This window comes from Danio rerio, chromosome 9 (genome assembly GCF_052040795.2).
Source record: "Danio rerio strain M-AB ecotype USA chromosome 9, GRCz13ab, whole genome shotgun sequence".
In the NCBI taxonomy this organism is placed as follows: Eukaryota; Metazoa; Chordata; class Actinopteri; order Cypriniformes; family Danionidae; genus Danio; species Danio rerio.
This window is the reverse complement of record NC_141029.1, coordinates 5,018,347-5,033,621: the sequence shown is the minus strand read 5'-3', so window position 1 is coordinate 5,033,621 and position 15,275 is coordinate 5,018,347. Positions and strand designations below refer to the sequence as shown.

Below are 15,275 nucleotides of genomic sequence, written 5' to 3'. Positions count from 1 at the left end.
ACTGCAAAAACTGAGGCTTTTGAAAGTGATGACACATTTTAGTCATGTTTGAATGCTGTCCGTTTTGACAGCTTTATTAAAGAATAATATCAGTTCGTATATGCTCCATATTGCCTCGCTTCAAAGGACACGGAATGTTTACTGGCAGATATTGTTGTTCAGCAGTGGAAATTTTTTTTTTTGACATTTTGTCGTGACATTTCAAAGAGACGGAAAGTAAATAAATGCAGATTTGATCGAGCGTCTTAGGCTTGTGTGCATGTGAACGAAAGCATTTTCAGACATTTTAGTGTGAATGACAGAATGAATTGAAAACGATAGTGTGGACATGGACATTTTTAGATGAAAAAGCCATGTTCACATTCATCTGGATTAGTGTAGATCAGGGGTCACCAACCTTTTGGAAACTGAGAGCTACTTCTTGGGTATCGTTTAATGTGTAGGGCTTCAATTTTGATAAACACTTCCTAATAATAAATTTGCTCAATTATTATTAATAATAAATTATATTCATCTATGTGAAGACACTGATCATGTTAATGATTTCTCACAATAGTTGTCAACATTGATTGGAAACAGATAAATATCAATATCAACACTTCATTTGTCTGAAATTTTTTCAATGTTTTTTTAAATATATAATTTAATGTCGTTTTTAATTTTACACCAATGCAAGTGTGATTTAAAAAGAATAGCTACAAAAATATTAGATGCAGCTTACAGGTATGTGGTGCTATGGTAAGCTAATTTTATAACAGGCCCACGGGCAACTCATGTGATCCACGCGGGCACCATGTTGGTGACCCCTGGTGTAGATGTAGCCTCATATAAAAGTTTTCAGTGTTTGTATCTCAAAGTGTTGTTGTTTTGCCAGAGCCGATTTTGTATAACATTTTCTTTTGGGCGAACTAACCCTTTAAACCTGTTGTACTGAGAATTATATAACAAATGCTACATTTACTTTTTCAAGTTTTGCACATACATTGACATACAATTATATCATCATGATGGTCATACGATGAACTTGCAGATATTTTAAAACGAGTTAACACTGCAAAAAAAACTTAAATCCTTACTTAAATCCTGTTTCCAATCCAGATATCTAAAAATACTTTCCCCCATTGGCAGATTATTTTGCTTGTTTTCAGAAAAAAACACTTCGTTTTGACACTATTTCTGAAAACAAGACCGTATTTTTACATCGTCTTCAAAGGGCTTCTAAATTTAGGAACTTCTTTACATTTGGACTAAAAACAAGCAAGCAAGTAATTTTTCCAAAATTGTTTTTGTTTATTGTGAAGCATATTTAAAAGCCAAAATTTGTAAAAAGCCCCCAGATAAATAAATGCAGTTGGACAGTCTTCAGTAAGTCATAGCTAAGCTAGTTTTCTATTGTCTGTGTTTGGGGGTGCAGTGGACAGTGGGGGGTCAAGATTACACTGCTAATCCGCTAGCAGACAGGGGACACCTGCGTAGCCCCGCAGAATCAGATTACGGAAACGTTGCACTAATTAGGGCATGACACTCGCCACATGGCTAAATCTGTAAGGAGCCTTTTGGTAGGGGAGGAAGACTAAAAGAAAAAGAAGGAAAAGACAGAAAATGTAAAAAAAAAAAAAATTGTACTTCACTGACTTCTTTGCTAAAAGATTTCAGGTTTTGTTTTGCTACAAACGTTAGCGGTGTCACGTTAGTGATTTGTCTTTGCAGTAGACTGAAACAGTCAAAATATAGATGAAAAACAATCACGCATTTATACGGGAATGAGCAGCTCTTTACTGTTAGCCATTAATCTGTAAGTACGGATATTGTGTATTTAAGCCTATTAAGAGCTGAAGCTCTTTCGTACCAGACAGTGACTTTCTGTGATAAATTCTTGATGCATTAACCTGATTTCTCAAAAAACTTCTGAAACACATTTAACTTTTGAAACACTTATAAAATAGGACTTTTCTTTTAATTTTACCGACTTTAAACACCATAAAAAGCACATAAACATAAAAACTGATTGTCATACACAACATGATCTCCTGAAGTTTTAGTTTTTGTATTTTTAATTAAAGATACATATATACAAAAAAGTTGATAATATATAAATATTATTAAATAATAATAATAATAATAATAATAATAATAATAATAATTGTTATTATTATTATTATTATTATTATTATTATTATCATTATTGTTATTAACAATCATAATAAATTATATTTTTATTATTTACATTATGTTATAATAATAATGATAATAATAAAAAATTATAAATAATAAAATGTTATTTATTATAATAATTAATAATAATAATAATAATATTAATAAATATTTTAATAATAATATAAATTAATAAATAAATAAATAAATAAATAAATAAATAAATAAATAATCCTGAAAACACAAGGAAACTTACAAGAAAACTGAACTGAAGAACTTTTTTCCATGTTGGATTGGATTCTCCATGATAGTTCCTACATGGAGGAATACATAATAATAATAATAATAATAATAATAATAATAATAATAATAATAATAATAAACTTTTAAGCTTTATTGGCATAATAAGAAAGTTTCATCTACAAAACAATTATAATTCAAAGAAGCATTTAACAAACAACAGTGGCAGCAAAGAGGAAAGGAACAATTCAGAATAAAAAGAGTGAGAACAACATCCTCCCTCCAAGCGCAGGGCTCCACAACAGAGTTACTCAACTATAACCAGTGACCCAGCAGACGAGCACACAAGACACTGCAGTGGGGCCCTGTGTGCTGGAGGCCCCAAAAATGTAGGGGTATACATTTCTGTAACTTTCTTAAACTGCAAGCTTCGCTCATTAACCAAATGAATACATTTGATAAAATTATCAATAAAAAAAAAACACTAATCCCATGCATGAATTATGTTTCACTTACAGTTGAGGTCAGAATTTTTAGCCCCGCTGTTTATTTTTTCCCCAGTTTCTGTTTAACAGAGAGATTTGACTGAATTTGATTTGTCCACTGCTTTTGGATCTGTTTAGAAACACATTTCTAAACATAATAGTTTTAATAACTCATTTGATTTATTTTATCTTGGTCATGATGACATTAAATAATATTTTACTAGATATTTTCCAAGACACTTCTAGCTTTGACATTTAAAGGCTTAACTAGGTTAATTAGGTTAACTAAGCAGGATAGAGTAATTAGGCAAGTCATTGTATAATGATGGTTTCTCTTTAGATTGGGGAAAAAATACCTTAAAGGGGCTAATAATATTGTCTCTAAAATGGTGTTTAAAAAAATTCAAAACTGCTTTTTTTCCAGCCGAAATAAAACAAATAAGACTTTCTCCAGAAGAAAAAATATTATCAGACATACTGTGAAAAGTTCCTTGCTCTGTTAATCGTCATTTCAGAAAACTTTAAGAAAGAAAAAAAATCCAAAGGGGCTAATAATTCTGACTTCAACTGTATATAATTAATTTATTCATTAATTTTCTTTCATCTCAGTCCCTGATTAATCAAAGGTCAATATTAACCATTAACCAGTCAGATTAATATTAAATTAATATTTAATAAAAAAAAAGATATATTTTACCATGCGAACAACAGCAAACAGAACATATTAACAACAGAACATCTTCACACACATGCGGCGTTTCCAACAGCATAAATAAATAATCAACTAAATAAAAAGAATGATATAAATAGGCCTAGACATTTTTCATTTAAATGACAAATTTAGATTACAAACCAAAAACACTGACCGAATCCTTTTAAGAACCGGCTATTTAGTATAGATTAAGAATAGGCTGTTTTTTTCCAATCATATTTTTTTCCTTTTGTCAAATAAAAACAGCAGGCTACCGCAAATTGATTGATCCATGGAAAATATGCATTTAATTAATGCTCCACTCTAATTATTATATCACAAACCTGTCTCACCATTTTTAATAGAAGTCATTATATTTAAGATTATGTTATGAGCTGCAGATTTTACCTTAGAGCTTCTGTGCTTTCATTTCATTCCGTCTCATTCATGTTTCTAGAGTTTCCACTTAGATATGCTTGGCGTTTATAGCAGGTTTAGCATGCTGTCCCGGGAGAGAACCCCGAGCTCGGAGATACTTGAGCCCAAGGCTCTTGCCCGGTCAATAAGCATAGAAGGGGGATCCGAGATCAAGTAGGTCTCGAGAGCTCCCCCTCAGAAAAGGGAGGAAAAGGAGGAGATGGGGTGGAAGGGAGGATTCTTCCAAAACGAAGATACTGTAGAGTAGTAGGGAGAAAACGATTAATTTATAGTAAGCTTGGATCATTCTGATTGGATTATTACTGATTACAGATGAGAAGCCAGTCGTGCTCAATCATATCACGTGCTCCTCACGAAATTAGTTTGTGAAACTTGTCTTTGGTCAACGGTTAATCTGAGCATCCCTAGTTTGTAGAGATTATATAAGATGTTGCGGTATGTGACTTTATTAAGTCATAGACTGTATTAAACAGAAACAGTTGAACGCAATATCTTCAGTAATATGCAAATTGATGATGTCATTTCGTGACTTTTAGCTTAGCTGCTTTCTATTAAAAATAGTTGTCAACATTTTTTAAGTGTTTCTTTCTTCTCATGTGATTCCGAGCAAATGTTAAACTCCATCAAAAGAAGCATGAAGTGCTGATGATATCACCCTCTTATTTCATGCTTGTGCTGTGGTAGTTTGGGGAGAGCTGTGTTTAGTGGTGTTTGGGTCAGAGTGGGGTGGATGTGTAGGTGCTTATTTGGATTTTTGAGTGGTCAGGATGTTTCAGATGGACCCGTAGGAGCCATTCAAACACAGGTGATCAAAGTACTTGCTGAACTCGGCTGCCAAGGTCAGACTGACCATTACTACAGCCAGAAGACATAGTTGTTCCTGGAAACCTTTTCAAATGAGTACATTTTCCATCTAAGAAGCATATTCTCTGGTGGTAAAGATGGTTATAATTACTCAAGGGTAGCAGTAAATCTAGTTTTAACACTCTCCTGTGTCTATTTTACTGCATCTTAGTCAGATTTTTCATTTTTAAACACACAAAAAAAGCGTCAATAGCCAAGATTTTGATTATTAGTATAAAATTTGAAAACATTTTTCTCTATATTTTCTTTTTTTGCACAATTTTATTTATTTATTTATTTATTTATTTATTTATTTATTTATTTATTTATTTATTTATTTATTATTTATTTATTTGTTTATTATTAATTAATTAATTAATTTATTTATTTGTTTATTATTTATTTATTTATTTATTTATTATTTATTTATTATTTATTTGTTTATTATTTATTATTTATTTATTATTTATTTATTTATTATTTATTTATTAATTAATTTATTTATTCTTATTTATTTATTTATTTTTATTTATATTTTTCATTTTTTACGTGGTTAGTCGTAAATGATCATCAAACAGCACTAGAACAAATACAATAAGCGTCTGGCAAACACAGGACCAATACTAATCTGCTCTGTCGGGATATGTTGTTTCATCAAACATCTTATATCTTAAATGATGTGTCTCTGAAACATTAGAGATAGATGGATTGGTTATTTTGTGCTATATAAACATAAATTGGCACCGGTACAGCACAGAGCACATGGTCATATTTGTTCAGAAGATGGCTTTGCCCGTCTGTAGGTTGTTAGATCTTTATTTCATTTGTCAGACATCTGGACTCGCAGATTAGATTTAGGTTTCTCTGTTGTCACGGCGATATCGTGTTACATAGACTGAATCAACATGTCCGTCCACAAGCACAGAAGCAGAAACTGTGTTATTTTGCCATTCAGAGCTAGATAATTGAACCATTATATGTGGCCTTTTGGTGTACTTTCAAATCATAAATGCATATCTGAAGAAACAAAATGCAGATATTCATTTAATAAAAGGTTATGCGAGTTTACTTGTGCATTTGGAAGTACACTCTCACACACTTTTTAAGGTTAAATAATGTGTTTTAAAATCGTATTTAATTTTACTTAATTTATTATGTTTAATATATTTTCTGCAATCAAAAGAATAACAGTTCTAACTTATTTAGGTTGATTTGAAAGGTTTTAATGTTTAATGTAAAGAATTATATGTCAGTAGCCTGGGGAAAAGTATAGTTGAAGTCAGAATTATTTTTCAACACATTTATAATCATAATAGTTTTAATAACTAATTTTTAATAATTCATTTTTAATAACGGATTTTTATTTTATCTTTGCCAGGATGACAGTAAATAATATTTGACTAGATATTTCTCAAGACACTTCTATACAGCTTAAAGTGACATTTAAAGGCTCAACTAGGTTAATTAGGCAGGTTAGGGTAATTAGGCAAGTTATTGTGTAACAATAGTTTGTTCTGTAGACTATGAAAAAAATATATAGCTTAAAGGGGCTAATAATTTTGACCTTAAAATGGTGTTTAAAAAAATTAAAAGTGCTTTTATTCTAGTCGAAAGAAAACAAATAAGACTTTTTTCCAGAAGAAAAAATATTATCAGACATACTCTGAAAATGTCCTTGTTTAAAAAATATTTTAAAAAGAAAAAAATTAAAGAGGGCTAATAATTCTGACTTCAACTGTATAATGTTAAATATACTCTAAATAATATAAATCTAAATCAGAGACTGATTTAATGATGTTTTCATTACCTTTAAAGTGTAAGTTGCAACACAGTGTCACCGACTCGGTCCCAGTCATTCCCTTCGTTGGCCAGCAGAGGTCACCATCACCGGACTATTGACATTACGTCACCCACTTACACTGATTGCAGACACACCTGACACGCATCCAGCACTTAGATCTGTAAAGTGTGAGTAAATATATTAGTTAAGGGTTAGTTATTAGCTTAAGCATGTTATTGGGACATTATTCTAGTTGCAACTATTCCTCATTTACTAACAGTTAATAAATGAAAAATAGCTGCAACTTCAGAATAACGTCCCAATAACATATATACACTATTAACTGATACTTAACAAGTCTTTATTAAGTTATTTCCTAACCGCTTGTTCATGATCTATTACTAATTTATTAGGTATAGATATAAAAAATTAAAATACAGTTAAGAAGTCATTTACAACTTGTTAACTAACAGCTTGTAAGTTATCCATTAGCCATCTATAAGGCACAGATATAAATAATTAACAAACTATTAACTTTTATTTAACAAGTCATTTATAACTTGTTAGCTAACAGTTTATTAATGGTCTATTAACTAGTTATAACGGATAGCTATTCTAAAGTGTTACCGAAATCGGTAAGGGGCCAAACACTTTTTCACACTACTGTACATTTACATGATACTGGAATTGGATTTAGAAGCAAATATTATCGTTTGACCTCCCTTACATTGGTCTCTAAAACGAACAAAACAAAATGTCGAACCTTGAAAACGCAATTTAAAGTGACTCCCAGTGTTCTTAACACTACTTTACAAATCTACAGAGAAAAAAACAGCACGACTACACACACAGACAAACAGTATGGCTTCCTGTGCCCTTTGCTTTTTCCAAATTAAGATGCATTCAAAAGCAGTTCTAGATGTGTCTTCCCATCAGCACACAGTTGGAGAGGGAATGATCTGTTTGTGTTTGGGTGGGTGGTGTACAGTTGACTCTGAAGGGTGGGGTACGGATGGGGCTTTGGTGACTGCAGTATTTTGGGGGAGTTCCATACAGCAGATGTGTGAAAGTAGGGCAGTTGTAGAGGACAGAGATTGTGTAAGAGGTGGAGGTCTGACCTCACCACATGTTAGAGTTTACGCACACACGTGTAGATGCTGTGTAGGTTTGCTTTTAAACCACACACACAGAGACTCGCAGTGCAAAGGGATTCTGTGCTGACAAGAAAAAGGTGGATTATTTTTGTTGATCTGTGACATGATTGTTATTGTAAGTGAATTAACAGTCATGAAGCTCAAGGGTGTGGAGTTTTGTGCTGCGTATTCAAGTGTGAAATTACTGAAAAAATACCAAAATAATGCTTCAGTTTAGATCATGATATCTGGGAATTTAGAATCAGACAAAAACAAATTTATAGAGAGTAGGATTGGACACATTTCTTTCTTTCTTTCTTTCTTTCTTTCTTTCTTTCTTTCTTTCTTTCTTTCTTTCTTTCTTTCTGTTTGTTTGAACGTTTTCTTGTTCTTTGTTTTATTTTTTTCTATTTTCTTTCTTTCTTCAATTTGTTTGTTCATTATTTCTTTTTGTTTTAACTTGTTCTTTCTTAGATTTTTTCTATTTTCTTTCTTTCTTTCTTCAATTTGTTTGTTCATTATTTCTTTTTGTTTGAACTTTTTCTTGTTCTTTCTTTGATTTTTTTCGATTTTCTTTTGTACTTTCTTTACTTTCCCATTGTTCTTCCTATTTTTCGTTAATTTTTTCTTTCTTTTTTGTCATTTTCTTTCTTTCCTTCGTACTTTTTTTTACAGAGGCACACAAGTATGTTTGTCATAAACAGGATTAATATATTATTTAAGGAATCTGGTAAACCCCAAATCTTAAATGTTAGCCTGTTTTTAAAGCGTTTAAAACCACCTTGTACTTTCTAAATGTTTTGTCTGTCTTATTGTAATTTTCCTTTTTCCAGTTAGACTTTTGTTTGTCTGATAGCTTTGGGACTTAAAGGACTTATTCTTCATTCTCTCTTTGTGTCTGTATACAGAACTCCATGAACTTGCCTCCAGACAAAGCAAGATTACTACGGCAGTATGACAACGAGAAGAAATGGGAACTCATTTGTGACCAGGTAAAACACTCTTTCCTCCTTATCTTCATTCTCACGCTCTTTTTGTTTGGGTTGTGAATGTTTTGTCCATCCGTTTGAAAGTCTTTGGGGTTCATAGCAACAGACACTTTCAATAGCAACTGCAGAGTCCCCATATGGTCATGGAATTTTTGAAATATCATGGAAATTTTAAAAGGTATTCCAAACATTGCAAGTCAAGGAATTTAGATATCATGTATTGTCCAAGTGATGGAATAGCAGGGAATTTTGTTTGACTCTTTACATTTTAGGTTTGTTATCAAAAACAAATAATAATAACAATAATTATAAACTGTATTTTTATATTCCATTGATTTACACCTGTCTGTATAGTTTTGTTATTTATTTTTGTTCCTTTCAAGCTCATTAGCTGGCAATTGCTAAAGTATATGCAATATGTAAGTTAGCTAAGGCTAACTTGGCAGGATAATGTCAATCTTAAGAGCTGTTGGCATCAAAATGACTTCAAAGATGGTGGAGCTTCATTCCCAGCAGGCACAGGAAGCCAACATGACGTCAGATTGACATTGTACCCCAACATCATCAGACATTGCATTTTGTTTGGAAATGAAAGTCGAGTTGACGTCAGAACCCAACGTAAGGTTAACTTCAATTTCCAACTTCAGATAGACTTTACATTTTGGACTGTGGAGGAAACCCACGCAAACACGGAGAAAATGCAAACTCCACACAGCCAACTGACCTGGCCGGGACTTGAACCAGTGACCTTCTTGCTGTGAAGCGACAGTGCTAACCACTGAGCTACCGTGCTGCCACATATTATTTTAATGTTACATTTATATAAGCACAACAGTGGCCTGTTTTCCTATTCATTTATTGTAATGGAAATTAACGTTTTTTGTTGAAATCAAGGAATTTTGATCCTATTTGTCTTAAATTGGGAACTTTATCATGCAAATGACAGTTTTTTTTTAAATGCACAATTTTTACAGCTTTCATTGGCCAATGTGCTTTCCAACAAACCAACAGAAAACAGACAGACAACCACAAACAGATTAAAGATGAAAGAGTAATGTCTTCATGCCTCCTTAAAGTCAAATACCTTTGAGAACGCTAGTCTTAAAGCGGTCGATGGAAGAAGGTGCTTGTCTTATTGATGGTGGTAAGGCAAATGTTTACAACTCTGCAAAAACCCATCACATGATGGCTGAATTTTATTAATAAGTGCATTTCAGCATTGTTGCTCTCATGCAGCATGAAAAAAACCAGTAAGTGCCAGACATTTGAATTAGATTGTACCAAGCATTTCAGTGAGACAAGTGTAGGCATATCTGTGCTACATTGAGTCATTGTTTGTTCATGAGGTGACCTTGTGTCTTTCCAGACATAACATTTAGTGTTTACCTTTTCCACAAGACGACAACAAAACTTGCCTGTCTGTTTTTAACACTCTTGTTCCTGTGTTTATTTCATCCAGCCAGTGCTACTGACCCAATTAAAAATAATATTGAACTTTGCATGTAGATCATCATGAGACCCTACAGAATTTCTTTTATATTTATGGATGCTGCCTCGTTGAGATATATTGACCGTTATATTAGCCAAGTTACTACTACTACTACTGCTGACAGTGACATTATTATTTTGCTTTTAATGCACTCCAGACTGTTTAATGTTGTTCACATACACACACACACACAAACATACTTGTATATATGGTTTATGAGGACTCTCCATTGTCGTAATGCATCTTATGGCCCGTTTCCACTGACTAGTACGGTACGGGTTGGTATGGGTCACCTTTATCAGGCTTGCATTTCCACTACCAAGGATACTCTTTTGGTGGGCGTGGTGTTTGACAAAGTTTCAGTCGACATCATTCTCGCTCGAATAAATGTCTACAGTAAAGCTACACAGGTCGCTCACATATCATATGAGAGGCACTTCTCACAAAACAGATGCTTTATACATATAAATGCTTGTGTATAAATGTTAATTACTAACTTTTCTATGAACATAATGTTTTTTTTACATGAACTCCAGTGCAAAATAGCCTACTGTAATGTCTTCAATTATATAAAATAAATAAATGCAACATATATAAACACATACAGACCCTTACAGTCTCCGATATGTTACTAATGGCAGAAAAACTACATACAGCATACATTTAGTCCTTATTTGGGTTCAAAAACAACACCCAACATAGCCCACAGTCAGTGCAAACCTCTCATCTGTGTCTGTAATCTTAACCAGCACATGTAAGCTCTGTTAGAGAGTAATTCTGTCATTCTGAGTTCAAAATAGTCCAAAAGCTGATGATAAACATGGCAGTTTGTTCGTGATTCAGGTTGCTGAAACAATTTGATCCCGTGTTTTGTCGGCCTTCTCCTTTGTTTGTTTTCTCTTCATTCTCGCGTTTGTCCTTTTCTTTTCTGAAAGGATTAGATGTCAAAGACACTTAAATAATCACACACACGTTATTATCATCAGCTCAAGAAGTTTGTTATATCAAATATAGATCGTGAGCTCCCTGGAGAAAGCGAAAACCACTCGCACTTTTAGGCAGCCTCGTAAGACAACAACAGGACATGGCAGATTCTGTTCTTCTTGGCTTTGTGGCTGTACATCAAGACAACAACAAGGTTTGCTTGAGTTCGGGTCATCCATGGCTCGTTATTATATGCATATAGTATTATAGTGTAATGTCTCGGCTGTGTATTTAAAACCTGGCGGTTCCTTTGTTTTCATTCTGGCTAGCTCCACAAGCTTGTGACGTATCTCTGTAACCAATCAGCATACAGCTGCTCGTGTAGCTCCACCTTTTGTTAACTGTTCTTGTGTTTTGGTACCCTTTCGAAAGGGTTCAGAAAAAGTGGTGCGGTACGGTTCGGTACGCTTTTATGGCGTTTCCACTGTCAAAAGTCGTACTAAACCACTATTAGGCTAACAAAACACGAGAAAGGGTACCAAAAGGTGGAGCTACAAGCACAGCTGAACATACTGTACCATACTACTCAGTGGAAACGGGCCATTATATTGTAAAAACACTTATTATATGGTCTTACCCTACACCTAGCACTAATCCTAACCCTCACAAGAAAACCTATGGCAGTATTTAAATGTCAAAAGACCCCATTAAGTATCATTTTTAAGGACACAAGCCATGTCCTCATAACCCACCTTAACAGCATAAAATAGACTAGAATATATTATAAACCCACGTCAATGTCATTAAACAACTGTGTGTCCTCCTAAACCACATAAACAAGTAAGTACACACACACAGAACCACAGACTGCCACATGTTAAGTGTCACTGTGATATCAGTGTTTTGTGTATGTGTGTGCATGTGCAGAGGCCTTGTGTTGTTTTCAAGGGAACTGAGTCTCTTCCTATTTCCTGTTATGGGCTGTGGTTGATTGGCTGTTGCCAAGCACAACTTCCAAATGACTGAGATAATTGCATACAGATTTGATTTCAAACATAAGTGAAGGATTAGTACTGTATGCTTAATTTTTTATACATTATTGGTGTATTATAACCACATTGCTATGACTTCAGTCATTTAGCAATCCTTTTGTGTGTAGAGATTAATGCATATGGATAAATTGTACAATGCCTTCACGTTTTAGTGATGTCTTTATCTTTCTATTCCAGGAACGATTTCAGGTGAAGAATCCACCTCACACATACATCCACAAGTTACAGAGTTATCTGGACCCGGCCGTGACCAGGAAGGTAAGTTCTGAACTCATTACCGTCATTCCAAAGTGTGTTATGATTAAGTTTGTTGCCCTCACATGCTGTCTCTAAGGAAACAGTTGGATATCTGGGTTTATACAACAGTTCTGTCTGGTTCTCGAATCTGATTGGCTGATAGCCGTGATATATTTAAATAATATCAGCACCCGTACAGCCTCTTTACCCTTTGTATATTACTCCACCCACATACAGCCAGCAAAAAGCAGACACTACAGATCTAAAGTTTAAAAGATGCTTGCTCAGCTGTTTAACTGTCAGCTTATGATTTGAATCCAACACGGAAGAAAGTAGTTCCTCCTACAAAAGAGTTTTTGAGATTCTCCATGTTTGATTTAGTTTTTTTTATACACAATTATGCCGTCAAACTGTTGCATAAACACAAAATCACACTTGTAGCAGTGCGATATGGCTGTATATCGGCACTGGTGGGGGCACTCGGCCTGTGGCCTGTGTGCTACGAGTGTGATATTGCTCATATACAAAATCAATAAAAGCGTTATATTTTCTGCAAGGGTAATACTTTTTGCTAAGATAAGACATACACACATGGAAATTGTGTTTCTTCGTTCTTTAAATTACTCTCTAAATTAGCTCTGTGCATGTTACAATGTATCTCCAAGCGGAATTTCCCATCATGTTAGGGACACTCCCACCTGAAAATGTAAGTGACGTGTGCCGCATTTCAGTGCATGAAGCCCACATCGTAAATTCTATTTAATGCTATTCCTGTTTAAACAAATTTCATAAGATTTTGTTTTTGAAACATTGAACCTCAACGCGTGAAGAGAACTCGCGTGGTAGGTCTGAGAAGTGCCTCATCTGAAGAGGTAAATGAAAGTTAGGATGCGCAATTTAAGACTTCCTTCTCAACGGTAAAACTCTATTATGATGTATTAAAGACAAGTGTTATTCGGTTATCGATTATTTCTTAGAACTAAGTCATTCTAGGAATTGTGTTGTCTGTAACGTTCTCATTGTGCTGCATCTGTGGATTGTTTCAAAGTAAAAACATCATATTCCTGCTGTCTGTTTCTTTTTTATATTAATCAAACAACAAAAGATAGGGAAATCACTCTCTCTGCTCTTGACTGAATAGCTATATAGCTCAATTATGGTTCATCTTTATTTATTTTGTACAGTAAAGTTTATAAACAGTAGTCAGTGTTATATTTGGTTGTACTATTTAGTTTATTTAACTGAAAACTACTCTTAGATTCCTGAAAAAACTCAAAAGCACTGTTTATTTTATTAGTATTTTTGCTACATTGTATTAATTTATTTCCCAGTGATGGGTTGCAGCTGTTAGAGCATCCGCTGTGCAAAACATGTGCTGGATAAGTTGGCGGTTCATTCCTCTGCGGCGACCCCTGATTAATAAAGGGACTAGCCTAAAAGAAAATGAATAATTGGATGTATTAATTTGCTCTTTTGCATTTAGATGTTTTAAATATTTTTTTTTTATATTTGAGTGTCCTGTTTTTTTTATTTTTTATTTTTTTAACTGAACCTATAACACACTGAACCATACTAAAACCATGACCCCGAAACTGAAAGCTTTACCGTTGCACCCCTAATAGGTATCAAACAATACACCATGCATTACACCACTGATTTACAATGATCCACACTCTGTCTTATTATGGCCGGACGCCACCTTCATTCTCAGCAATATGATAATGATATACTGATATGGAAATGTGAGGGTCTAAAGTATTTCAATAAAAAAAAATACAGACAGGATTCACTTGTTTTACCACTATTGATTATTTCTGCATATCAGAGCAATGTTAAACTAGTTTTAGTTGCTTAAATGCACTTTCTACAGCTTTAAAAGCATCACCTGCATTTATGAACAAACATCAGTTATGTGGTTGTCCACCCCCTACACACGTAGATCCCTATATATATATATATATATATATATATATATATATATAATATATGACACCAGAAGTTTACATCCATTCTAAAAAAGGAACATAACCATTTTTTTTTAAATTGTCTGGTGTTAAATCATACTAAACGTTTACTATTTTAGGTCCGTTAGGATTGCCTAAATGTTTTACATTTGCTAAATGCCAGAATAATGAGAGAATCTTTTTTTGAGAATTTTTTTATTAATTTCCTGACAGTAAATCGTTTATATACATTTCCTTGGTGTTTTTTAGCTTTGCTATTAACTGTATAACTTTGGTCTAATGTTTTGGGTATCCTTCCACAAGCTTCTCACAATAGTTTAAAGGAATTTCGCTCCATTTCTCCTGACAGAATTGGTGTAACTGAGTCAGATTTGTAGGCTCAAATTTGCTCACACAAGCTTTTTCAACTCTGCCCACAAATTTTTTTATAGAATTGAGCTCAGGGCTTTATGATGGCCACTCTATAACATTCACTATGTTGTCCTTAAAGCCCATTTTAACTAATTTGGCAGTATGCTTAGGGTCATGGTCTGTTTGGAAGACCAACTTGTGGCCAAGTTTTAATTTCCTGGCTGATGTCTTGAGATGTTGCTTCAGTATTTCTACATAAAGTTTTCTCTTCATGATGCTATCTATGCTGTCAAGTGGACCAGTCCCTCCTCCAGCAAAACTGCCCCACAACATGATGCTGCCGTCCCCATACCTCACAGTTGGGATGGTGTCCCTAGGCTTGTAAGCTTTCCCTTTGTCCTCCAAATGTAACACTGGTCATTATTGCCAAACAGTTCAATCTTAGCTCCATCAGACCACAGGACATGTCTCCAAAAATAAGTCTTTTCCCTAGTGTAATTTAGCT

At 33.8% G+C, this 15,275-nt stretch overlaps 1 protein-coding gene across 14 annotated transcripts in view; it reads left to right on the top strand.

Annotated features, from left to right (window-relative positions):
- fmnl2a (formin-like 2a) overlaps nt 1–15,275 on the top strand; it is a 134,206-nt gene that overhangs the window by 32,252 nt on the left and 86,679 nt on the right. For all 14 annotated transcript variants that reach the window (XR_015499048.1, XR_015499049.1, XM_087267397.1 and 11 more), the window contains exons 2-3: nt 8,673–8,756; nt 12,396–12,476. Coding sequence is in view for 12 of the 14 variants with exons in the window: in XM_087267397.1 (XP_087123523.1) it covers nt 8,673–8,756; nt 12,396–12,476 (165 nt within the window). In the remaining 2 variants the exon portion in view is untranslated. The remainder of the gene's footprint in view (nt 1–8,672; nt 8,757–12,395; nt 12,477–15,275) is intronic.